General features: G+C 36.7%; 2 protein-coding genes across 2 annotated transcripts; one reads left to right on the top strand and one right to left on the bottom strand.

The window, feature by feature from the left end:
* Positions 1-380: 380 nt before the first annotated feature.
* naga (N-acetylgalactosaminidase, alpha) lies at positions 381-8,411 on the bottom strand. Its single transcript, XM_087778977.1, has 9 exons — positions 8,306-8,411; positions 6,975-7,131; positions 5,774-5,914; positions 3,352-3,563; positions 3,181-3,275; positions 2,470-2,631; positions 2,204-2,401; positions 2,003-2,143; positions 381-875 (listed from the first exon to the last, which is right to left on the bottom strand). The coding sequence occupies exons 2-9, from the start codon at positions 7,127-7,129 to the stop codon at positions 705-707; spliced, it is 1,275 nt and encodes a 424-aa protein (XP_087635103.1). The 5' UTR covers positions 7,130-7,131; positions 8,306-8,411; the 3' UTR covers positions 381-704.
* A 1,800-nt stretch (positions 8,412-10,211) lies between these two features.
* LOC148062241 (adenylate cyclase type 3-like) lies at positions 10,212-25,710 on the top strand. The gene is made up of 19 exons (XM_087779080.1): positions 10,212-10,865; positions 12,835-12,984; positions 13,770-13,906; positions 13,973-14,084; positions 15,166-15,293; positions 15,359-15,517; positions 16,022-16,201; positions 16,783-17,019; positions 17,087-17,248; positions 20,044-20,131; positions 20,217-20,333; positions 22,406-22,671; positions 22,731-22,812; positions 22,887-23,045; positions 24,658-24,804; positions 24,860-24,976; positions 25,043-25,169; positions 25,319-25,443; positions 25,537-25,710. Exons 1-19 carry the CDS (start codon positions 10,212-10,214, stop codon positions 25,708-25,710), a joined length of 3,321 nt encoding a protein of 1,106 aa, XP_087635206.1.
* The last annotated feature ends 642 nt before the right edge of the window (positions 25,711-26,352 follow it).

Here is a 26,352-nt window from a genome sequence, read left to right as displayed (position 1 = left end):
GTGTAAATATTTAGGTACAATAGGATGTTTCTATTTCTTTTTAGAATTTTCTTTCACTTTTAATTTTAATTACAGTTTACATTTTTCAATCGCTAACCTGAAAAATGTATTCTTGAGAAAAATTCCTAAATATTATATATTAAGTCAATTCAATAGAATTAACAAAGGCTTTATCGTTAAACTATGTTATTTGCGAATAGAATTAGTTGTTCCAAGTTAAGTAATTTATCAATAACTAACACAATACATGTGATTATTATTCTGTTTGCACTTGTTTACTTTAAATGGGACATCTATTTTAAAAATATATATTTTACTAAGGTTTTTTAGATAAAAACAGCAAAAAGTGATCACTAAAATAACCACCCAGATGAAGTAGATCAATCACAAGGTTGTTGTTTTAATTCAGAAAAGACATTTTAAAATAAGTAAAAGAACAATTAAAAGTTCAGTTAAAACATTTAAAATGACATTAAGAGAGAAAGTGCTTTGGTTTTGTTTTCTGTGCTTTCATTTCCTGAAAATATTGATTCAAATACAAACTGATCAATAGTTCAGTCCAACATTACCTGATTCAAATTGATTATCTTAGTTTAGAAATAAGTTCATTGCAGACATTTGTTTTTTTTGTGTCATCTGATAGAAGTCCCTGAGCATAAAGCTATTCCATTATAACCCTTAAACAATCTGAACCGGAGCTTCCATTAAATAAAGTTGGGCAGATTGTTGCAGTCGTCAGCGGAAGGTCCGTTGCGAAAGTTGAGATTGCCGGGTGCTGACACGTACCACATGACCACGCCAGAAGGGTTCACTGACACCACGAAGTCAGCAGAGTCCTTGAGTGAGAAGCGTTCGTTGGTGAAGACGTCAACGATCTGTCAGAGGACGACACACAACAGGTAGAAGTTCTTCAAACCCTCACTGAGTAAACGGAAGACATCCTGGTATCAAAGGTTTCGTGCTCAAAACTGTTGGCACATCATGACATGTATTGAAGTGTTGATGATCAGTCAAACATTACTCATGCACCGATGAATGAGGACACAGTGATGACACTGATCCACAGATGTTGTCACATTATAAATTATCAAAAAAGCCATATCATTTATTTTTTATTGTTTCTTTAATTAACTTTAAATGATTATTTTCAAGAAAATGTAACAGTAATTATTATTTCAAATATTTTAAACCTTTCAGAGAATAAAATTAGGTTATAAAAACAAAGGAAAGTGGAACAGAAAATAAATTTAGAGAATGCTATTAGATAAAATAAAATAAAATCATAGCAAGCATTCCATAAGACTTTTCTCCCACAAAAAAAAATCCTTCAGGGACCAAACTCATCTTAATGTTCACCACCTGTAACCGGAACTCCTTAAAGAGTAAATATAAGTATCATTGCAATTCTAAGTTTTAAATCTTGGATGCAAAATCTAGCATTACTATCTTTTTGTTTTTTGTTTTTGCAAGCGTCTTTATAATTGATGACATCAGCAATTTCTTGGTTTATTATTAACACTAGCATCTTCATAGGTCATTATATCACCATGATTATTAATCTATATTGATTTAATTATTACCACACGTGGGCCACATAAAATGACTTGGCCTTGATTTTGATCTGTGCACGGTTCATGGTTTATGTACAACAAAACTTTAATTTTGGAAATAGGAACTCATTTTCATTTTTTTTTAGTTTTTGTCTTCAAGATGCATTTCTAGAAAGAGACTGATGCCCTAACAATGACTTAAGTTGTGGTTAACCAACATAACTTTCACTATTGCTAGTTAAACGTGGTTTATTATAACCAGATTATTCCAAAATGGTGGCATTATTTTAACGTCAACTAAGTAAATGTCAAAATTCTCTGCAGATTAATTCAGCCTGTGTCCAAAAACATTTTTGTAGGATATGTAAATAACACATTTTTTTAGGGTTTATTTCTGCTTCCTGTTTTAAAAAATAAAGGTCAAATGTCAAGTTACTCTCAGTGTAACTGACCTTGTATCTCCCGGTAGTGTAGTTGAGTTTGTTGAGGGAGGTTTTGTAGCGGTACGGCATGTCAGCGCGGCGGCTGAAGAACACCAGAGCACTGGCGTTGTTGGACAGCGGGCGCAGATACACCTCGATGTGATTCGGCTCCTGCGGTGACACGGGACGTTGATGACCTCACGCCTGATGCGGTGAGAAGATCGTGGTTACCTGTAAAATGCGGCGACCCATGATGCCCAGAGGGTCCTGGTTGATGCCGATGGCCAGTTTGTTCTGCAGGATGTTCCGGGCGCCGCTGCTGATGGTGCGCAGGTCGTTGGACATGAAGAGAGGAGCTCCCATGATGCACCACAGCGCCATCTGTGAGCGGGACTCGTCCATGCTGAGGCTAAAATCTCCAATGACCAGCTGGTCAGAAGAAACACTTTTAAAATTGATGTTAGTATTAAAAAAGGCATCAATAAATCAGTGTTAACCATATCTGGGTCATGCCATCGCCCGGGTCCCTGAGCTGGGATCAGAACATCCTGGTTTTTGAAGAACCAATTGGAAATGCTGGCTACGCTGCTCCATGAGTCCTGGATGTCGCCATAGTTACGCCACAGGTTGCAGATCTCGCCCAGCAGAGTGTAGTTCACCTGCAGGGACATTTCAGATACGGCACATGAGTGAGCGATGAAGTATATGTTGCCGTCAGAAGGGTTGGATTTAATATTTCAAATGTGCCGCCGTGATGGTTGGAGCAAGGAGCTCGGTACTCTTCTGGTAATGTCTGGAAGAACCAATGGAACACACCAACATTTTTATACTGAATTACAAAGGATACGGATTAAAAAAAAGTTGTATTTAGAGGATTATTTTTGAATGATAAGAATTAGAATATCAAAGTTTTTAGGTTTTTTTTCAACAATTTATTTGGAAAATATTCAATGTCTTATCATTTAATTATTACATTTATAAAAATTCAACATAAAATGTATTTAATTTAAGCTTAAAAAATATATAATAATTAATCCATCCATTTAATAAAGTAAAAAGACATCATTAAGATAAAATAAATTAAAAGTTTCAACATTTGATATTTAAATTCAACAAACATCTTCACATGTATGTTTAATATATACAACATATATTTATAAATAAGTCAAAATTATTCAGTTAATCATTTCTATCTTCCGCCTACTTACATTAGGGGGGAGTCCACCATGGTAGGCGGGCCAACTGCATGAGTAGCCAATGGGTCGTCCTGTAGCGTTCAAGGCCTTTGACATTTCAGGGTAACCTGTGAGAAAACATAGGAGGCTAATATTATTATTGTCTTAATGATTGACAGGTCAAAATGCATCTGCTGCTCTCACCCTGCGCCTGCTGCTCCCCGTTGGAGTAACAGCCGTCATATTTCAACATGTCTACCTCCCAGTCTGCAAAGGTCTGAGCATCAATCTGGATCTTGTCCAGAGGGGTACCCGGGTAACCCCCGCATGTGTGAGACCCCATGTCGCCGTAGATGCCCAGTTTCAGTCCCCTGTCGTGCACGTAGCGAGACAAGTATTTGATTCCTCTGGGAAACCTGAGCACACGTGGAGAAAGAAGTTAAAACCATAATTATGAATAGTTTGCTTGAATTTGCTTGAAAACAAATAAAAAAAGAACAACTTGATGCTTAATAACATAAATGATAAATAACTGAGGCACAGAAGGAATTATATGTTTTTGTCTTGGCTCTCTTTCTCTTGTCTTTTAGGCTCATTGTTACTTACATATACTTGTACTTTACTATATATCCATTTAACATGAGACATGACAAGTCACTTTATTTTAAAACACTCCATTATTTTCCTAAATATTTACCTTTTTTAAGGTAGAAATAAAATGTACAATGAAGCAACATCACATTTTCTTTTTGGCTTGTGTTTACGCTCTAACAACTTTTTTTGAGCAAGACACATTTTTTATTGTTTGCTAGTATGAACATCTTATTTGGTCCCTAAACTCTTGCTGATTACTAACAAATACACAAACATATCACATGGGTATTGATTCACTTTTTGGCAACAAAGCAGAAAGTCTTCCCCGTCTACATCCTTTTCAGTGACGTCTTAACTTCCTCTGAATCACCTTTTCTCCATCAGTCCTTCTCATTCTCCTCATTCGTTAGTTCTTCTTCCCTCTTTCTCTCACTAAAGTTCAGCGCACTGTTGTTAAGGTCAACAAATCAGATGATTCTCATGAAGCTCAAAGGTTGACTTTCAGGAGGTTGTGAAATCGAGACGGTCACATGTGTACTTTCATAAACACACTAACTGCTTGTTAACTATAGGTTGTCAGGAGGCATGAGGAGAAGTGCAGTGAAGTTAAACATTGACAAATCAGACGACTTTCTTACAGACACGTCATGATATACACGTCATGATATACTGTATGTTTCAGCAGCTCCAGAATAATAGTGTTCAATTAATCATGGCTTATACTTTATGTTTTACTTTTTAAAGGCTGTATTTTCTGGAATAATATTATGGTGACCAGCGGAGAAATACTACAGTGAGTCACGGAGTAATACAACTTTTACTCCTGAAGTAATACTACAGTCACTCCCGGGGTAATACTACAGTTACTCCTGAAGTAATACTACAGTTACTCCCGGAGTAATACTACGGTGACTCACAGAGTAATACTACAGTTATTCCCTGAGTAGTACTACAGGTACTCCCAGAGTAATACAACAGTTACTCCTGGAGTAATACTACTGTTAATCCAAGAGGAATACTACAATTACTCCCGGAGTAATACTACAGTTACTCCTAGAGTAATACTACGGTGACTCGGGTAATAATACTACCGTTACTTTCAGAGTAATTCTATGGTGATTAACGGAGTAATACTACAGTTACTCCCAAAGTAATACTACGCTGACTTGCAGAGTAATAAATGTGAATTGAGGATGAATACTACAGTGACTCTGGGAGTAATATTGGTTACCTGTGACTCAACTTTGTAGTTAACCAACATTTTGAACGCTGTGTACCACGTAACATCAGCTTGAGGTCAGTAAGTAGAAACAGAATTAAAAGATAAGGCTTACAAGGCGCAAAGTCAATATTTGAGAAAAAGGATTTTAAGTCTGTCTTCTAATGCGAAAAATACTGTAAATTAAGTTGCGTGATTTATCAGATATGCAAGTATGGCTATAATTAAATACCTTTTGAAGTGGGCCACAAAAAAAAAAGTTTTTTTTGTCTATTAACTGGAAGGGCTCTGCTGTAATGGGTTTAGATTGGAGGTATAGGAATTGGTGCAGAGCCCTCTAGTGGTTATACAGCACAACTTTGATAGATTCATGACATATCAGAGAAGATTAATCTCTACCTAGTAACTGGTTATTAGTTGAAGCTTCGGTAAACCTTAAGAAACAATTGTTACCGTTTACACCCTTTTTTTAAAACAACTTGGGGCAACTCTTGAGTGTAGCTGCCTGTAAACATGACCCCCCAAGACAGACTTGATGATCTGTCCAGGTCTTCCCCTCTCTCTCTTTTTAATGTTTATCTGCAAAGAAAAAAAATCTTTAAAAAAATCTAAGGAAAATACCAAATAACTAATCCAGATTCTTTCTTTTCAGCATCACTTCAGGACACATGATGGACACAAGAAGCTACTTCAGGCGACCCATAAATCCATCATCTCACACCTCCAGTTAAAGTTTTCATGACAATGTTTGATAACTAGGGTGTCGTTGTGTGTTCTAGTGTGTGTCTACAGATGCCTTTGAACGTTGTGTACCTTTTAGGGTCTGCCTGCAGCCTCCCCTCAGAGTCTCTTTCTTTGGAGGACCAGCAGTCGTCGATGTTCACATACGTGTAGCCGAGCTCCTTCCAGCCGTCCTCTGCTAGTCTGTCAGCCATGTCTATGAACAGATTCTCACTGAGGAGGAGAAACAAGTTAACTTATACAAATCACTATATTTCATGGTTTAAAGGAATACAAAGTTTTACAAAGGTCACAAAGGGCTGTTTTTTATTGACTGCTATGAGGGTAAGAAAAACATTATCTTTCGCTAACCATCTAATCTGAGGATGGTTAATGTGAGAGCATTAATATTACTCTTTTGTCGGAGTATTACACCGTTAATCACCATAGAATTATTCAAAGTAACAGTAGTATTACTACCCGAGTCACCGTATTACTCTAGGAGTAACTGTAGTATTAGTCCAGGAGTAACTGTAGTATTACTCTGGGATTAACAGTAGTATTACTCCAGGGAATAACTGTAGTATTACTTCAGGAGTAAATGTAGTATTACTCCTGGAGTAACTGTAGTATTACTTCAGGAGTAAATGTAGTATTACTCTGGTAGTAACTTAAGTCCACTATGATGATGACTTTATATTTATGTTTTTCTAAGTATTGGAGAGTTAACTGGCAAGAATGTGTATTGGCAAGAATCTGCAGATAAGATAAGCATCATGATACAGGGGCAACGATACAATGTATTGCAATACTATAGTAACAAGGATTTATTTCAAGTATTATCGCGTACTTGACTCTGGCGTTACAGAATTTACAGACCACATGACTCATGACAAAGTCACAACTGCTTTCATTTATTTTGAAACCAAATTATGCCTAATTATCAGCTTTAAACGCTCCTGGATTCGACTGTATCCTCTAGCCCTCAGTCATTGCAAAGATCACAGGATTTCATTGTTCCTTTAGCTGCGGAGGATGAAATGACTGCTGCCATCTAGCGGACATAAGTTAAATTGCAACATAAAATTGCAAACTATGAATATTTGCATATTAATTGTAAAAGACTAGATTGAATAATTTTGTTTTAAAAACACTTTATTGATAAATAAAATACAACAATTACAATTAAAATGTAATATATACCTTACATTATATATATACACATGTGTATATATACTGTATGTGTGTATCGATATTTTCTTACATTCCTAGTTAACTCTCTACAAATTCTTACCTGATGCAGTTCTTTGGGTCATTTTCACAATCGATATCACATCGGAATCTCTCCCACGCCAACCAGCCCATAGGAGGCGTCCTCATCAGACCATTGTCAAGGGCTGTGACGGCTGCAAAGAGTGTCAACACCAGAGAGAGCGCCGAGGACGTCATCTCTGCAGAAGTAAAACATAATATATATAATGAACATAAGGTTTCATTCATGAGGTGTTTTCAGGGTGAATACACTTTCTCCTTAAGCATTGATCATTTTCTTTGTAGGTCTCAAGATTCACACTAGATGTTGAAGATAAGTATCAAACATTCAACCACATTTACTTCCTAAATTCCATCACACTAGACGCGTAACTTCTTCATAGACCTGTCAGGTGACTTCTTTTGTCATTAAATCCAGAGGGCAAGATGCCAAGGCAGAGTTGAGAAAACAAGTTTTGACTAGATTTTTATTCAGTACTGTTTACGGTTACGAGATCCCCGGTAGAACTGACAATTGATTACACATTTATGGTGAATTTTACATGATTTAACTATTTTGTTTTAGTTCTAAATATGAGTATATGTTATAATATTTTATTTTTGAAGGGCGTCATTTCCTTGCCTGTTCAAATAGTGTATGTTGCAAATTGAAAACAATGCATAGTAATGTCTATTCCGTGAATATAATTCTTATTATAAATGGAATTTTGCTGCAAATTTTAGGTTGAAATATAACTTAAGAACACTTCAATCACTTCAACATCCATCCATACATTTTGTATTGCAACAATCTGCCTTTGCATTTAATAAGAATCCTAATTTCACCATACTGCATAATACATTAGATTAACAAATAATGTATACTCTTATCCAAGGCTGCACGTATTTTTGCACATTATCTTAAAACATTTTTTCACATAATTTTAAAATATGATTAAATGTTGGTGAGTAAGAACTCAGATCTTAAACACACTATTATTTTGAGATTTTATATATTTATAAGTATATGTATATTGTTTTTTAAAACTTCTTAATAAAGGCATTTCATCTTTTGTTTTGAAAGCATGTAATAATTGCGGAAGAACAAAAAAACGTATACAGTTTGTGTTTAAAAATGAATTTTTAGAGCCTAAATCCAAGACATATTTACCTAAAAGTGAACCAACAATACATAGTTTATTTTCTTAATTTAACGGAAGAAAAACAATTTAGGTGAAATGTTCAACATGTTATACTTCTAGTTTGACTAGTTACATTTACTAACTAGCGGCTGACTCTCTTTAGCGAGTTGGATTGAATGCTGTGATATTTAAAAGCAGTTCCATCTATGATCAGAGACTACAAAGAACTCACCTGCTCTCTCTTGTTTGTCAGCAGAAGTCAGAGATCGTTTGTTTTTGTGCTAAACTTCTCTCGCTGCGAAGACGCTCCCGCTGACGGGTCACGTGACACAACGCTGCGTCAGCTGACTAAACTGTCCCTGATGGCTGCGTACCACTCTCATTCTAAAGCCTATTTGGTCTTTGATTCGAGGAAGACTGGCTGACTAAATAATACAAATGGTTAAAAATAAACACGCGAATACGTTTGTAACTCGGATTGGTTTAGTTTTGTGCGTGTTGTTTCAAAAGAAGGAAATACTTGGGGTCAAATCTAGGTGTAGAGTGAAACAGAACGCAGGAGTTTTGCTAAACTGTTATTAACTATGGCATGAATCCGTAATAATGTACTGATATAAATTGTTATTTGGTTATTACTGACTATCGATCACTTAAACAATTTAAGTCAACAATTTAAATGGGACTTCAGATCACTTTCATTTTTATTTTGTACTGATTTGTATTATGTATTATTATTATGACTATTTCAATTATTTTTTAAATATTCTTATTTAGGTTTTTTTAATGAATTGAAATGAAATAAAATTTAAGGTACTTTTATATCATATTTGCTTTCCTTTATATCTCTTTCGCTACTTATATTTTAAAACTCAATTTGCATTATTTCTTCTTTCTTTTTGGCCCTTCGCTAAAGTTGCAGAATATTATGTTGCCCTTTGAGAAATGTAATAACCCACTTTTGAACTAAAGACATTTTCAAATTTAGTTCTGTTGTTGTTGTCTGTATGTTTTCATCTTCCCTCTCACTCAGAAGTCATTTTCTGTACACACCATAATAAACATTACGATGGTTTGTTATTTAAGGGAACCGATTCCAAAAGGAAATCATTCAGAGGTTTTTTAAAAATTAAAATAAAAACGTTAATATATTAAATTAATTAAATGTGTACACATCTGTGTTTCAAATGTTTTTTTTTATTAACAAAAGTAGACTAATGCACTAAGACATGCCATTATCTATCTTTTTTTTACATAATTATAAACAAAACAAGCTACACTATAATATAAATGTCACTTAGAGACAGAATAAAGTTACTAACTAAGTTAAAGAAATAAACATAAAGAAATGCAACAATAATAATAAACCCATCCCACCCAACAGTGACCATCAGTCACACCAATATTAAGATTATTTATTTATTTAATTTACGGTAAAGGAAATATTTTCCAATAAAAATGACAGCTCAGAATCATTACAGAACTTTGCCCATTTAAGGTAAAATAGACAACAATGAATGTACCTTAATTCTTTTGCAACAAAAGTCGATCTTATTAGAAAATAATATTTAATTTAGTCTCCAGATGCCGATTTAAATACAGCAGAAGTGAGGAAACCTCAAGATAATTGTTGAGATGTCATCTAAGGTGCATGTCTAATGTCTAACTGTCTAATGATCCCTCATCCTCATCTCCTCTTACCTTCATGGCACAGTTCCCCAGACGCATCAACACAGTTACTTTGGTTTCATCTTAGCAACAGAAACACTGGAGCTGATGTTTGGATGAAGGAGGGAGTGTGTGGGAGGAGAGAGAAGCTGTGGATTAGTGGATGAAAGACAGAGACTTCTAATACATGATGTTTTGTAGATGGGAGCTGAAAGAATAACACGAGGAAAAGTACTTTATCTGATCGATTGGTCTGGAAGAGTTGTTGGTTGTTCCAGATATTCCAGCCTCGCCACACAATGGACTTCAGCAGAAAATGGAATTGTGAGATTTCTCTTTTCTAAGTCGAGGTAAGAGATGCTCCACAGGTTAAAACACCACAAGTGAACATCTTCTCGGCGAGTTTTACCTTGTTCAGATGGAAGCAGACTTTGTGAGGAGAAGTGTCGCCTGGTAGTATTAAAGACAAAAACATGGCTCTGAACCGGGTCAGTACCATAGACACGGCTCAGTCAGGGGAGTACTCTGCGGATTACTCCGTGGAGGTGCAGCTCGATGCTGTTGACAGAGTCAGATGTGTGCCGTCCTGCTGCCAATGCCTGCTGCGAACAGTTGGCCACAGTTTCACACCCGAGTCACTGGAGCACCTGTACCAGAACTACTTCCGCCGCCAGAGACAAGAGAACATTCTGGTGCTGGCCATGTTCGCCATCCTTTATCACCTCTTCATCATCGTCATGTGCGCTGTGGTGTACACCCATGATAAACTGGCGATGGTGGTGGTGGCCCTGGTGGCCCTGGTGGCCGACATCCTTCTCTTCACCCTCTGCCGGGCGAGGAAGTTACCCACATCGGCGGTGTCACGGGGGGCCGTGCCGTACATCCTGTGGCTGATGATCACCGTACACGTTCTGTGTTACACGGGACTCAACTATGAGCTTCATCACCATGCCAGTGACTCTGTGGGCTGGCAGGCCTTCTTCAGTTTCTCCACTTTTCTGACCCTTCCTCTCAACCTGGTCCCCTTGCTGCTGCTGTCGGCCCTCTCCTCCGGGATCCACATCCTGGTTCTGGGGCTGACTGTGGCCCAGGAAGTCGGCGTGGATGGACCTACACTGGTCCGACAGGTGAGTCATTCTTCTTTGACGCCATTATTTAATGGTTTGTTAGGTATCAAGAGATTATATGGATGTTTTCTAAAGTAGAAGTGTCCAAAAGGAAGATAGTTACACTTGATAAATTGAAAAAGAATGGGGGCCAAGCAGCGTATAAAGCGACTATATCTTCATTCAGTTTAACAACAAATGGCAGATTTTCAACGACAATTAGAAGAATTAGCATCAGCTCTTGGCTGCTTCACCCTGTGGTGTTTTTAATTGACTCTTGACATCGTTTTGTCTATAAGAAGGTTATTGTTTAGAATGTAATAAGTGTGTATTGTACATTCCCATGATGATACACGTGGTTAATATCGGAGACGGTGGTTGCTTGAGGGCCTGACTTTGGACATGACTATTCTATATGAAATGAACATACATTAACACAAAAAAATGTAATGTATTCTGCAAGTGTTAAATTAATTAATTACTCCTAGGGAGTCTATTTATGATGAAAAAAAAAGTTGTGTATGTAGTAATCTTTGATACGTAGGTTGAAGATGCTCATAAATATAAAACAATATTAAAATTAATTTAATTTACTTAGCAACTTTCTGACATTGAATGTCACAAGGTAAATTAAAAAAACAAGGTTAATAACAACATAATGGCACAGTATCTTTAGTAGCCATGCTATTAAAAACAATAAATATATTGAGTTTAGATAATGAAATATAATTTATAGTAAAACACAGTTGTTAATCCAGTTAAGAGTTAAAGTTTAAACCGTGTAAAATTGTGTTTTACCAGTGGTTTAAAAGAAGGAACAGACTCAACCAATTTCTTTCTCCTCAGGCAGGCTGTTTCAAAGTCAAGGTGCCCTGATAGAGGACGCTCAATCTTGTGTACATTTGTATATTGCCACAGGGACACATTTTATAGTGAGGACTGGCTGGTGATTTAAAATTTGATGATTATGTTCATTCAGGACAGTAAAGTCAGCGAATCATGATGACATCGTCCATAAAACTATTTTCTTGCTGCTATATCGACTTTTATCACTAATATTATTCATTATTTATTGCTCTGTGAATCTTTAGCACAATTTAATATTATGTCTGAATTCCTAAATTGAATCATGAAACACAAAAAATGTCTTATTATTACAGGTCACATGTTTTAAATTGCATAATCTTAGTAGATTACCCACAATCAATGGTTCAGCCACACAAACACACACTGGATATTTTACTAAGGGGTCTTAGAAAACAGGCAGTCATTACCTGATGGTTCGTTTGTTTGCTTGTTTGTAAACAATGTAACTTAAAGTAAATAACAGGGAAAAAATGAATAAAGGAACATTTATTGACTTGTATGGCTTCTCACCACGATTCCGAAAACACCAAAAATGTAACTCAATAAAAGACACCATACAATGAAAACACTGAAATAAATACACTTCTTTAACACTTATTGTGACACAACATGTTTGTTATTCATTTATTAATATTAAGGTCCATTTATCAATATAAGGTTTTCAAATTGAGACTTGGTAGAGATTTGACCGTTCCTGAAAGCAGCGTAGCTGAAGTCACTCCTACTTTAGTTTATTTAGTGGTGACAACAATAAGCTTTCACTTAAACCAGTTAAATTACTTTTACAAGAATTCAGCTTTATCTTGAGTCATTACATTTTTTTTTAACATTGACTTTGCTTTAGTGATTTTACGTATCCTGTACTCCTATTAAATCGACAATATGTAGGTTAAAAAAGTTGTTTTCTGAAATGCTGTAAAATGTGATATTGCCAAATACAGCATGTATATTTATATATAATATAAGATAAAGTCTCTTGTTGGATTAAGCTTGTTTTATATTAGTAAAATTTCTTTCAGTAATCCAGCCATATGACAAAAAAGTATCTATACTTTGTGTTGAGGCAAGTATTTGTTGATAGATGCCAGTTTAGTAGCCCTAACCAAACTCTTGCTGCTTCAAGCTGATGGCAAACATGATGCTATACCTGGGCGCAGCAACCGTGGGCGTCGTGTCTTTCTACATGGCGGACACTAAATACAGAAAAGCTTTTTTGGAGGCACGTCAGTCTCTGGAGGTGAAACTCACACTGGAAGATCAGAGCACCCAGCAGGTAAGAGACATAAATACCATTTTAATTTAGACAGTTTTTTCACCTTCTCTACTCACTGCACGCAAAAGCAAGAACAGATTGTTCTGCACCACAAAGAGTGACAAACCTACTAATGATGTTTGGATCTTGGCGGAGGTAAAGATCTAGTTATAGAAGACAGTTTTTCAGACGGACACACCTATAAAAAAGAGACAACGTGTGCTTCCTAATTGCTGTGTTTTTTTTCCGGTTACTCACTCAGCTCGAAGCTAATAAGCTGATTAGAGTTTGTTTTTAGGACATCAACAGGGACTTCAGGGAGTCGGTGGAAAGATTTGTGTTGGGACTTAATAATTCATCCTCATCCTTAAGCATCAGATTTCATTAGATTAGCTAGTGATCTTATACATCCATGATCTCTGAAGGAATCTCAAATATGTCAGAAAGAAGATTATTATGAAGCTATGTTCACATCACATCTTTAGGAAGAGTTCTATAGTAAACACTGAAGATGGTTTAGTTCTTTTGACCACTTTTCACATCTGAATTCAAGGCACAAATATGTGAGATCATTTGCTTTTCCACAAAAATACAAACTACATTATATTCTGCGAAGGAAAGGGAGCATGTGTGCAGTGTTCAGGTTGAGGAGACAGCCTGACGTCCACAGTGATGTGTAAACAAAGAGGCAGACAACCAGAACTCATCACAGAAGCATGTTCTCACATGGCACTGAACTGCTCCAGTCATGCGTCGCACTCACTCCAGACACTATCTATCCCTCTTTCCCTGTTTTATCTATTCAGGAAGAACTTCTCCTGTCCATCCTGCCCAAGCACATAGCCGACGAGATGCTCCAGGGTATGAAGAACCAGGCCAACCAGAGCGAGGTCCAGCATCAGCAGTTCAACACCATGTACATGTACCGCCATGAACATGTCAGGTCTGTACGAGTTTCCTCACGAAACAGACATCGTGTATCTTCATTAAATCAAATTGTTTTTTGCAGTATCCTGTTTGCAGATATCGTGGGCTTCACGCAGTTGTCATCTACGTGTGGCCCTCAAGAACTGGTGAAGCTGCTAAATGAGCTTTTTGCTCGCTTTGATAAACTCGCAGAGGTAACGATACTTTTTTTTATACGGGCAACTCATGCAGTGATTTGTGTGTCTCTCAAATATATCTTCGACCTCTATTGTACTCATCAGTATGTTTGTGTTTGTATAAAACTCTCTTTTCATTTAAATATTTACATTAGAAAATTTCCTTAAGCCCCGCCCACTGAAAACACTTTTTCTGGAGATTTAATCTTGTTTACCAGAACCACGCCCACTCTGCCGTGATTGGTCCAGCATCAAGGTTCTTCACCGTGGTTCATCAGTTTTGAAAGTGAAGCCATTATTACGCCATAATGGATTCCGCTCTCGTAACCTCTCGTTCGCTGAGATTTCAGTTGTGGGAGAACTTTATAAAGTAATGACTTCAAAACATCGTCATTATTAGGGACTTACTGCATCTTGGAGAGGAGAACTTCAACATTTCACAAGATCGGGAAAGTTCGGTTTTGACATTAGTTCCACAATAAATAAAATCATTTTATTGTTAAAGAGATTTGTGTAAAATAGTTTTTTTAAATAGATAGATACACTTTTTCAATTTAAAGAACCAAAGTCTTCAAAGAGTAAAGGTCGATAGGGATCAGATCATTTGTTTGTCATATTTCTTATATCCTCATCACACCTGAAATACACAAATTAACATTTTTAGTCACCTGTGAAACTTACAGTAATGTCAAAACACCTTCCTTTCATTTTAAGCGGCCACTAGGGAATCATCAGATTGTAAAATGTCAATCAAATTCAACTGCAATTTGTCCTGCCCTCCCCCCATTTGGGCTGTATCAAAGATACTTTGGAGGGTTCAGGGAACACTCTGAACAGAGGAGGTTGGACTTCTAAATTTAAAATACAGCTTCCTCACAATGTTATGTACCACACCTATAATCATTGCACAAGGGTTGTCACTAGTTTAAGGGTAATTGGAAAGAAAAGATCAAATAAAGGAAATAAAGGAAAAGGAATTCAAATAGTGAGGGTCACACAAATACAGATAAAGGGCCCCAGGTCCAGGTCTGCTGTACACACCACATACAAATTGAAATATGACTTGCTTTACGAGTTATTTTCTTGAATGTTTCTTCAGCGACATCACCAACTGCGAATTAAAATCCTGGGCGACTGTTACTACTGCATCTGTGGTCTTCCAGACTTCAGGGAAGATCACGCCGCCTGCTCCATCATGATGGGCCTCTCCATGGTGGAAGCGATCTCGTAAGCAAGACCCAATAATCATAATGGAATATCTCCAATACCATATGTTGTTGTCGTCTACTCAGATATGTGCGGGAGAAGACGAAGACAGACGTGGACATGAGAGTGGGCGTCCACACGGGGACCGTGATTGGAGGAGTTTTGGGCCAGAAGCGCTGGCAGTTTGATGTTTGGTCCACGGATGTGACTGTTGCCAATAAAATGGAATCTGGTGGAATCCCTGGGTAAGATGCTGAGGAAATTGGACATTAAACAACCCTAATAAACCCTAAACATTTTCTAAAAATCTCAGAGGTTTGGTAATGATTTCACAGTGGATGAAGAGATCCAAGTGAAGCTAATCAGGGTCTACAACATGAGCTAGATTAACTTCAAAAGTATGATGTGCTTCTCAAGGTTTTGCATAATAGGAAATTTTTAAAAAATTACAAATTTTTGAAACAAATTTACAAACTAATGAGAGATCGAAACAGAAATTATACTTGGTTTCAATATTTAATTATATTCCTTCAGATTTAGTGATTTTTTTTTCCCCCTTATTGTTTTGCACTTCCCAGCGATCTTCATCATAGTGAAGCGTTTTGAAAATTATTCAAAACAAATGTGTCTATCTGGCAAATTTGACTTGACTTTTAAATGATGACAACATTTTGCCCACCTTATGTAGGTTTAAGTGAAATTCTGAAGTGGCTAACAAGTCATAGCAATAATTTACTTCACCTTTACAGGAGAGTGCACATATCCCAGAGCACCATGGAGAGTCTTCATGGCGAGTTCGAGCTGGAGCCTGGGAACGGTGGTGAACGATGCGAGTACCTGCTGGAGAAAGGCATCGACACTTTCTTGGTTCGGGTGCCTGAACAGATAGTTAAGCAGACCAGCAGAAATGTGAGTGAAAATAGATGTTCGTAATTGTGTCTGAAAGAGATATTTAAAAAAATTCTCTAAATCTAGAAATTACTGGCACGAAACTAACACAAGAATATTAGAATAAATCAATTAATTATCAAATCACTACGTTTTGCGATATTTTCCCACAAAACATATTACATGTGGACCCTCGAACATACAGCGGTACAGTGCAGCTGAATTGTTATATAATTTTATGAACATAATTATTTTCATTTGGGGATTATTTTGATTGTGATATGTAATCCTCAATTTAACTATTTAGTTTAGGCAATTTAAACTTTTACTTAATTCCGTCATTTTTATTTATTATTTATTCTAAACAATTATATTAGCTCTCAAAATGCTGACCTATTATTTCCTGCCCCAAAAAAAACACCAAAGAATTGTAACATAAGAGATATTTTCCCCTCACGTATGTAAGCAATAGTGATATTTCCTAGTAAGGACATTGGGTGAAATCCAGACTTCTTCTTCTTGGATCTTATAACTTTTTGTATTTTAAATCATTTAAAAATAAATCCTGTAATATCTTATTTACTGTAAGTGTAAATGTGTTTTGTCAGAAACTTCTCAACAGGAGATCGAACCAGCTGATCAACACTTCAGGAACAAATGGAAATACAGCTTCACCACAAAACCCAATATCCGAGTCCAGACAAGGGGTGAAAAATGTTTCCCAATCTTTAATCAAGATTATATGTAAGGTATTAACATATCTGACTTCAATATCTGATCAGAGACGCAGGATTTCTGAAGAACAACACATAAACAGACGACTGCAGCTGGAACTTCTAGAAAGAGAAACAAAGCAAATGTAGGATGAATATAATGTTTTGTTTTGTGCTTCTATTTTTTAACTTCTTTTGTTTGTTTGTTTTTAGGATGAAGCATCATGACATAAATCCTGTTTCTTTGCGTTTCGTGGATGGAAGGTTGGAGGAACATTATTCCTCAGAGAAGGAGAAACGTAGTGGAGCTGCATTCTGCTGCTGCGCCATTGTGCTCTTCTTCATCACGGCCATGGAGGTGTTTATAGATCCGCTGTAAGTTTTTTAAAATTCATTTAAGCTGCAACATTAAGACTAGTTTGCTGCCATTGTGTTGGTTCCCACAAACCTATTCTTGTAGATCTAAATGGTCACTTTATGTAAAGATTAATTGTTCAAGGTATTGAAGAGAGTTCAGTAAAAATCTTGAGCCTGTTAGCAATTTGTCCCTCTCCAGCTTTTGTAGCTAAATTTCCAGTTTAGTTTTAAAATAAAATCAAATACTAAAAGATGAAAGAAAAAGATTATAGGTTATAAAAGGTACAAGGTGTATTTTAAGTCATGAGCTCTCGAAATGTAAATATGGGTCAAAATGTATTCAGAGGATCAAAGCTGTTAATTTAAGTGTTTTCATAACAATAACGCATGTTTTAATATCATTATAAATGTTATTCCGAACACCTAGATTCATTAAAATTTTAAAATATATTTTCAATTAATTTATTATTACAATTATAATAACTAAATATATTTGTGTACATATTCAAGTTAAAAACTGGATATATACCTGTTGCTTGTACCATACGGAAACTCTTCTATCTTAAAATACTTTTTAGAGGAGGGGCCACATTTGATGACAAGTTCAAAATGATCTTATATATCTTCCCAAAAAAATGATAACTTAACAGATAGACATGAGAATTGTTTTAGGAATTAGCATGGACAGTTAGCATGGACAATTAGCATGAACAGGTAGCATGGACATTTAGCGTGAACAGGTAGCATGGACATTTAGCATGGAGAGGCAGCATGGACATTTAGCATGGACAGGTAACATGGACAGTTAGCATGAACAGGTAGCATAGACAGTTAGCGTGGACAGGTAGCATGGCCAGGTAACATGGGAAGTTAGCATGGACAGCTAGCGTGAACAGATAGCACGGATAGTCAGCGTGGACAGGTAAGGTAAGGTAAGGTAAAACTTTATTGATCCCTCAGGAGGTCTCCTTCGGGAAATTGTTTTTTTCCAATAGAAAATCCACAGAAAATACAGCAATTTTTCATAAAAAATAAATCAAAATAAAATAAGAACATAAAGAGAAAGAACAAGATGACACAAGCTAAGTCTAAAGATAAAGACAAAGAACATAGATCAAAGAAAAACAACAAAGACAAAGGATACAAAGACTAACATAGAACAGAACATCCAGATACTTTCACTCCACTCCTGCCCCCGAACTCAGAATTGTACAATTTAATAGCCCGAGGAATGAATGAGTCCTCGAGTCTATTCGTTTTGCACCTGGGAAGGAGCATTCATGCTTTTCATCTGCTTCTCTGCTCACTGATGACAGTGTTCAGAGGATGACTGTCATCATCCATGATGGACAGTAGTTTGTCCAGAGATCTCCTCTCAGCAACTGTCACCAGTGAGTCCAGCTTCATTCCAACCACAGAGCCAACCCTCCTGATCAACCTGTCCAACCTGTTGACACTCCTCTTGGAGACATTTCCACCCCAACACACCACAGCATAGAACAGGACACTGGCCACCACAGACTGGTAGAACATGCAGAGGAGCTTCTTGCAGATGTTAAATGATCGAAGCCTCCTCAGAAAGTACAGTCTACTCTGAACCTTCTTATATACATGGTCTGTGTTGAAGGACCAGTTTACTGTCCAGCCACAAGCCGAGGTACTTATAGTTGTCAACTATCTCCACCTCGTTGCCTCTGATGGACACTGGACGCGGCTTTCTCCTGGACCTCCCGAAGTCCAAGAACAGCTCCCTTGTCTTTGAGGTGTTCAGCTGCAAGTGGTTCCTCTCACTCCAGTCCACAAAGTCACGTATCAGACTCCTATACTCGTCTTCGCTGTTGTCCCTGATGCATCCAACAATGGCAGTGTCGTCAGCATACTTCTGGACGAGACTCAGCTCTGAGTTGTAGCAGAAGTCTGAAGTGTAGATGGTGAAGAGGAGAGGAGCCAGTACTGTCCCCTAAGGTGCTCCTGTACTGCACACCATCGACCACAGTGTCAGACGTGATGTCCTTCAGCCTGACATACTGTGGTCGATCAGTAAGATGGACAGGTAGCATGGACAGTTAGTGTGGACAGTTATCAAGGACAGTTAGTGTGGACAGTTATCAAGGACAGTTAGTGTGGACAGTTATTAAGGACAGTTAGCGTGGACAGGTAGCATTGACAGGTAGCATCGACAGGTAGCATCGACAGTTAGCGTGGACAGGTAGCATGGACAGGTTGCAGCTACACTTTTTTGTTTTCCTTTGAGACCCCTCAAGTAGTTTCCACACTCATTTAATAACTCGTTTTATAGTTAAAAAGCATTTTAAAAGTTTAATTTAGGTGCAATGTAAAGTCAATTATTAACGGAATATTATTGCTAGCTTACCTAATGACAGTGCTAACAGAATTCTGAGGTTAAATTTACTACCTCACACATTTTTTGGTCGTTTTTAAATTCCTTGAATTTTCATTAATAAGTCAAGCAAAGTTTTATAACTGAATAGCCTAAAAATGTTTTCGTCTGAAATCATGTATCAAATAATGCGGGTATTAAGGTAAGGTAAGGTAAGGTAAGGTAAAACTTTATTGATCCCTCAGGAGGTCTCCTTTGGGAAATTGTTTTTTACCAATAGCCAGCAATTTTTCATAAACAATAAAAAATAATACATAAAAAATAAAATAAGAAGAACATAAAGAGGAAGAACAAGATGACATCTTGATGGTTTGTTGATGAATGTATATGTTCCGTGAAAAGGAAACTGGGTCACAATGAAATTCTCGTATTATTTAATCCAAATTGACCAATATTTGTGTTCTTCCTTCAGATTGGTGGTCAACTACGTGACTCTGGTGATCGGAGAGTTTCTGTTGTTGATCCTCACCCTCTGCTCACTGGCGGCCATCTTCCCTCGGGTCAGTCCCAAGACGATGAATAAAAAGATTTATTTCTAGGCATTTTTTAAACCAATATTTGACTTGCTTAACTTGAATATTTCAGACATTTCCCAGGCGCTTGGTGTCTTTCTCGATGTGGATCGATCGCACGCGCTGGGCAAGGAACATTTGGGCTATGGCCGCCATTTTTGTTCTCACAATGGCTGTGGTTGCAGATATGGTACGCCTGTCTCTCATTGATTTAACATGAAACTACTGAGCTTTTAACATTATCCTCCAACCCAAGGCTGGACAATTACGTTTAGTAATCATGTTCAGTGACTGTTGTGATTGGCCACCAAGCCAGAAGAAACAACAAGTGACAGAAAAGGAGCATTCAAATGATGCAAAAGCTAATTAATGATGCCAATTGATATTGGGTGTTATTGATTCTACTACATTTAAAAATGTGGGGTTTTTCAAGTTATTAAAGAAATGCTTTAAAAATATATATATTTCCAACGACCTATTTATACAGTATATATATTTATTTTTCTGTGATTAATAAAATTGTTATACTGCTGTTAGAATCATTTCTACATATTTAGTTATTTTTTTAAATGATTACCCGCTATATTTGTAGCATTCGATTTATTTATGACTAATTTTGTTTGCCAGACAATAAAACATAAATATAAGATAATTTTGTTCATGCACTCTTTTCTAATCAAAAGAAGAACATGCCCTTTGGACATTTAAATATATGGATGTCTATATTCTCACGTATTTTAAAATAATAAAAATACAGATTTGATTTTTTTTACCATTGTTTTGTTTTACCATTTAATAATCAAGAGTTTATTCTTAAGTGTTAATAGGGTTTCGTTTTAGAATATCATTGCAAAGCAAATCTTTTTTTTTTATGTCCCATGCTGATCAAATGAATGTTTTATCATGCTCGTGAGCATCCACGTGTCCACCCAACCCTCATCGTAACATCACAGGTGCTTCCTGAAGTCTGCGTCCTCCCTGTGGACATTATTAACTGTCAGTCTTGCTGCCTGCAGCCTCATTTGTCTCTGTCCCCGAAGAGCAGCCGGTTACTGCACTGCCTGTGACCATCTGACAGGAAGAGACGACGCTAAAGTCAACATTTATCATCTATCATTCTCAGAAGAGCTCTCTGAACCAGGATATTCAATATCACATCTTACATCTGCATATTAATGTATGCTTACAAGTGAAGAAATGTTGCTTATTGATATATTGTTGAGCTCAGAGTTGCAGCAGAGATACTGTATGTAATCATGGGCCAGTAGTTCAAAGGTAATATGATCACATTCTTGTTACTTAATTGCATTAAATCTTGAACATAGGTTGTTAAAAGGAGAAAGAAGGATCATGCGACTGAAACCTAGTTTTAACTTTGATCAATACTCTAGTATTTGTCCTAACCCAATTTCCCGAAGGAGATCTCCAGAGTGATAAATAAAGCCAATCTAATCTTACAAGAAATGACAGTAGGAATTGTTTTTGACCAGATATTGCTGATCCCAACAGGGGGGTATAACTTGTGTTACGTATCAGCTACCAATTAAGGCTTCGAAAAGCGAAGTAAAAATCTAATAGAAATGTCACACATAAAATAAACCCCAAGGGTTTAATTAATTATACAAATTATATAGTTAGTTTTTATTTCCTTCATCATTGTATATAAAATAAAAATCATCAGGGTTTAACCGAGTTTGGTTTGGTTTCTTCGGTACATCATGAATAGTATTTAATTAAATGTTATGTATTAAATTTTATTTTTTTGGGATGTCTCTTATTTTATTTTGATTTATACATATTTATTTGTTTTATTTAATGCAACCACAACAGATTCCAGTGTTGTGTTAACAACGCTGGCAATACAAGTTTTTTTATTCCGATTCTAAGGTAAAAACTTCACTTTCGCCTCCTAAAAGCAGGGCTTGAAATTGCTGGTCTTTCCTATTTTGTTAACTATTGGACATTAAACCTTTTTTCAAGACGTTTTAGATGAGTGGCCATTATATAAATCATAGATAGATGCGGATTCTTATGTTTTTAACTAAAAAACAAAAAAAGGAAACTCAAAGTGACCCTGTTGTACCTTATGTATTTCATTTTAGTATTATTATTATCAGAGTCCATTCCAATGTACCTTTTAAAAACTGGCATATAAGAAATACTGATCCTGGATAGGAAAAAAAAGGATTTTTCCTTGGGATTCCCAAGATTGTTTTTTAACAATCGGCCCGGTTTTATGAATGTCCTTCTCTAACCCTGCAGCTGAGCTGTGTCCCACCAACTCTCGGGATCTTCACCAACACATCTGCTCTGACTCTAACACCGCTGAACGAATGTGCTGAAAATCCCAAACACTACAGCTTCATGGCAGTGATGTCGCTCATCGCCACGGCCATGCTGGTGCAGGTCAGTCACCTGGTTAAACTGGGCCTAATGGTCCTGGTCGTCACAGCGACCGGAGCTGTTAACATCTACAGCTGGCGGCACATCTACGACCAGTTTGATGTATCACGCTTCGCGAGCTACAGGTGAGGTCAACCGACAGACATTAAAGACAGCTCTTAACAGTGGATTCTTTCTTCATTAGATATTCTACAGTGCCGTCCAAGTACCTCATGACCATGATGCTGATCGTCATGCTGATGTGTTTCTACACCTTTGCCCGACACGTGAGTAGCTTTCCAATTGATCAAAAAGAGCAAAGATACCGCTCAGTTGTCTCACATACAAGGACTCTTTCAAGCTGGAGCGACAGTCCAGGAAGTTGTTCCTGTGGAAGATGGCAACCAATGACCAGAAGGAGCGAGTGTTCGAGATGAGGCGCTGGAATGAAGCACTCGTCACAAACATGTTGCCAGAGCACGTTGCCAAACATTTTCTTGGAGCTAATAAGAGAGACGAGGTAAGATGGATCAGTACATTTGGCACATCATCTTTAAGAGGATTTATGAGCAGGTTGTAATAAAATAATAACATTTCCTCCTGAATAATGCACTGCAAAAATGGAGTGGTCCATAGATACGGGAAGATCTTATCGTAGCCTCCATAAAAATATATCCTAAAATACTAGACCGTACTGTCAATCACAACCAAAATGCAAAAAGGTTTGGCCACAATATAGTATTAAAACATTAACATTGTATTCAAAAATATTGCAGTTTATATAAACAATATAACAGTTTATTTTAACTAATAATTCAGCTGCAAATGGTTCCTCTCACTCCAGTCCACAAAGTCACGTATCAGACTCCTATACTCATCTTCGCTGTTGTCCCTGATGCATCCAACAATGGCAGTGTCGTCAGCATACTTCTGGACGAGACTCAGCTCTGAGTTGAAGCAGAAGTCTGAAGTGTAGATGGTGAAGAGGAGAGGAGCCAGTACTGTCCCCTGAGGTGCTCCTGTACTGCACACCAGTGTCAGACGTGATGTCATTATAAGCACTACTGACATTTTTAAAATAATGTTATTAATATTTCTAACCGTATTTCTCCGGTAGTAAAAAATAAAATGATTTATTTACTTCAACATGTGGACACAGTTCCAAACAAATAAAATGAGTGTAAAAAACACTGGATTGCATGTTTTGTATACAAATACCTATAAAAGTAAAACATAAAGGTCAATGCAGTTTTTGTAATGTCAACAAAAGGCGGTATTTTAAAAACCTTGTGTACTTTGATTGACTGCATGTTTATTGTGAAGTGTTAGTCTTTGACAAAATAATAACATTTTGAGCCAGATTTCCTTTATATTTTTAACAAAATGTGTTTTTGAGAAGAAAAAATGTGAGTCTTTTAAAAAAAAAAAAAAATCTAATGGTTAAGCGCTTGTTAGCTGTCCATGAGTGCCATTGATGGAATGCAAAATTCTAGTTTTCTCTTTCTTATTACGGTTTAAATTCCAGATATTAAGATAATTTAAATTACAGCGCGAAGGAGCGGCACCATAGGTTTGGGCACAACTCCACAAAGAGACTCATACAATCTTTATATGATGTATTGTTTTGATTCTTTACCCAATAATATTGCATTTATTTTATCTCTATAATTCAATGCTTTTTTTAGCATTTAAAATACCTTATATACCAATTGGGTAACAGGGACAAAAGGTGGTAGAAATATCTTGCATGATTCACACAGTAACATGAGCAAGACCAGGAACCTATCGTTTCAGTTCCCTTCACACCCCAAATAGTTACAAATCGTCCATCTTTTTTGAGGACCTAGTACTGTGGAAAACCAGCAAAATTTAAAAAATAATCTTTATAATGTGGTCAACATTTTCTGAAAGTATAATTGCAATCAGTTTATAAATGTATAATAATTAAATAAGAAGAAGACAGAAAGATAAACACCAATTAAATACTCCTTGGCTTTTATTTAATTCATGGGTTAATTAATTTGCTTCACTTTACTATTTACTGGCTCCGGACTGATGTCTAAACAGCATGATCTTGTGGCCAACCTGGACATTACAGCTCTAATAATTCACAAACATTTTGTCATTTTTAGGAGCTGTACAGCCAGTCCTACGATGAGATAGGAGTGATGTTCGCCTCCATTCCCAACTTTTCAGATTTCTATACCGAAGAAGGCATCAACAACGGAGGCATAGAGTGTCTTCGGATTCTCAACGAGATCATCTCAGATTTCGACAGCGTGAGTTGATTCAATGCACCCTAAGAAATCACACACTATCTAACCTTGCTTACAGTTGTTGGACAGAGATGAATTCAGATGCCTGACCAAGATCAAGACGATAGGAAGCACCTACATGGCCGCCTCAGGACTCACCCCAGAGTACAACACTAATGGATACAGCAGCTGCAGGGTAACAACACACCAATGCGTAGATACATCTTGATTTTTTCATGGTATCTTGAACTCTGTCATGCAGCCAGAGGAGCAGTCGTTCATGGAGCGTTGGCAGCATCTCGCCGCCCTGGCAGATTTCGCTCTGGCCATGAAAGTGACCTTGAACAACCTCAACAAACAGTCTTTCAACAACTTCATGCTGCGAATCGGTCAGTGCAGTAGAAATGAGTGATAATGTCTTGAGTTTAAAAAAGAAATAGTGATAATAATATTGTGACTGTTACAGGAGTTATTCTAAGACTAAGACCTGGTGTATGATGAGAGAGTGTGTGATGAGAGCTTCTCTTCTTTCTCTCAGGTCTTAATAAAGGTGGAGTCCTGGCCGGTGTGATCGGGGCTCGTAAGCCACACTATGATATTTGGGGCAACACGGTCAATGTAGCCAGTCGAATGGAGTCTACTGGAGTGATGGGCAACATACAGGTGAAACATTACGTTTCTCTTACAAAAAAAATCATAGTTTTTAATACGATATGACATTTAAAATATGTTTCTTACTATAATCTGTGACATCAGGTGGTGGAGAACTGCTACGTCATCCTAAAGGACTACGGATTCCGTTTTGTCCGAAGAGGACCAATATATGTCAAAGGCAAAGGAGAGCTGTTGACGTACTTCATGAAGGGAAAAGACAAACCAGGAACCAAAACTGGTGGACCACTACCACACCAAGTAGTGGTGTACTCTTAATAATATCACAAATAAACTCTCTATTTCTCACTTTAGTCAAAATTCAGATAGTTCAGAAATGCAATACAATAAACACATATCAATCATTTTATCATTCAAGAATTTGTTTTATCTGTAATAAATCAACAAGATTAGGTGAAAAATGTATAGGTTTGATTGTAAATATGCAACTTTATTACACTGTATTTGTACATTTTGTATAATAAACACATTTGAAACTATTATTTAACATTCCTTGCATTACAATGAATCATCAATGTTTGATGTATAAAGGGAATGTAGTTGTTTTACGTCAAAGTCAAAACATACATGTGTAATAGTATTTCACCGTTTTTCTTTTCGCACGTGTATTCACAACTACAGGCCATTTTAGAGTCTTGAATAAATCCCTATTTTTGGTCTGGGAAGAAAATTGGAGAACCTAAAGTATATCTTCATTGTATTAAAGCAGTTTAGCATTTACAGTTTGTACAACATGTTTTCATGTATTCAACACATTTTCGTGTGTTCATGGGCTTTCCTGAAAGGTCATACATTAATTTAAAAATACAATATTTCTCTTTGGGAATTCAATTAAAGACCAATTCTTCCGTTTTTCAGTGGAAAACAGTACTCTTTAAAATTCATAAATACCATTTCATA

Source organism: Callionymus lyra, chromosome 17 (assembly GCF_982586985.1).
Source record: "Callionymus lyra chromosome 17, fCalLyr1.hap1.1, whole genome shotgun sequence".
Taxonomy (NCBI): domain Eukaryota; kingdom Metazoa; phylum Chordata; class Actinopteri; order Syngnathiformes; family Callionymidae; genus Callionymus; species Callionymus lyra.
This window is presented reverse-complemented; position numbering and strand designations above follow the sequence as displayed.

Coding starts and splice junctions, on each gene's coding strand:
- naga (XM_087778977.1), bottom strand. CDS start 7,129: ATGACGTCCTCGGCGCTCTCTCTGGTGTTGACACTCTTTGCAGCCGTC. Junction 2,632..3,180: donor ATGGTGGACTCCCCCCTAAT/GTAAGTAGGCGG, acceptor ATGTCCCTGCAG/GTGAACTACACTCTGCTGGG. Junction 2,402..2,469: donor GATGGCATGACCCAGATATG/GTTAACACTGAT, acceptor TCTTCTGACCAG/CTGGTCATTGGAGATTTTAG.
- LOC148062241 (XM_087779080.1), top strand. CDS start 10,212: ATGGCTCTGAACCGGGTCAGTACCATAGACACGGCTCAGTCAGGGGAG. Junction 22,672..22,730: donor TCACGCTTCGCGAGCTACAG/GTGAGGTCAACC, acceptor TTTCTTCATTAG/ATATTCTACAGTGCCGTCCA. Junction 25,444..25,536: donor GAGTGATGGGCAACATACAG/GTGAAACATTAC, acceptor CTGTGACATCAG/GTGGTGGAGAACTGCTACGT.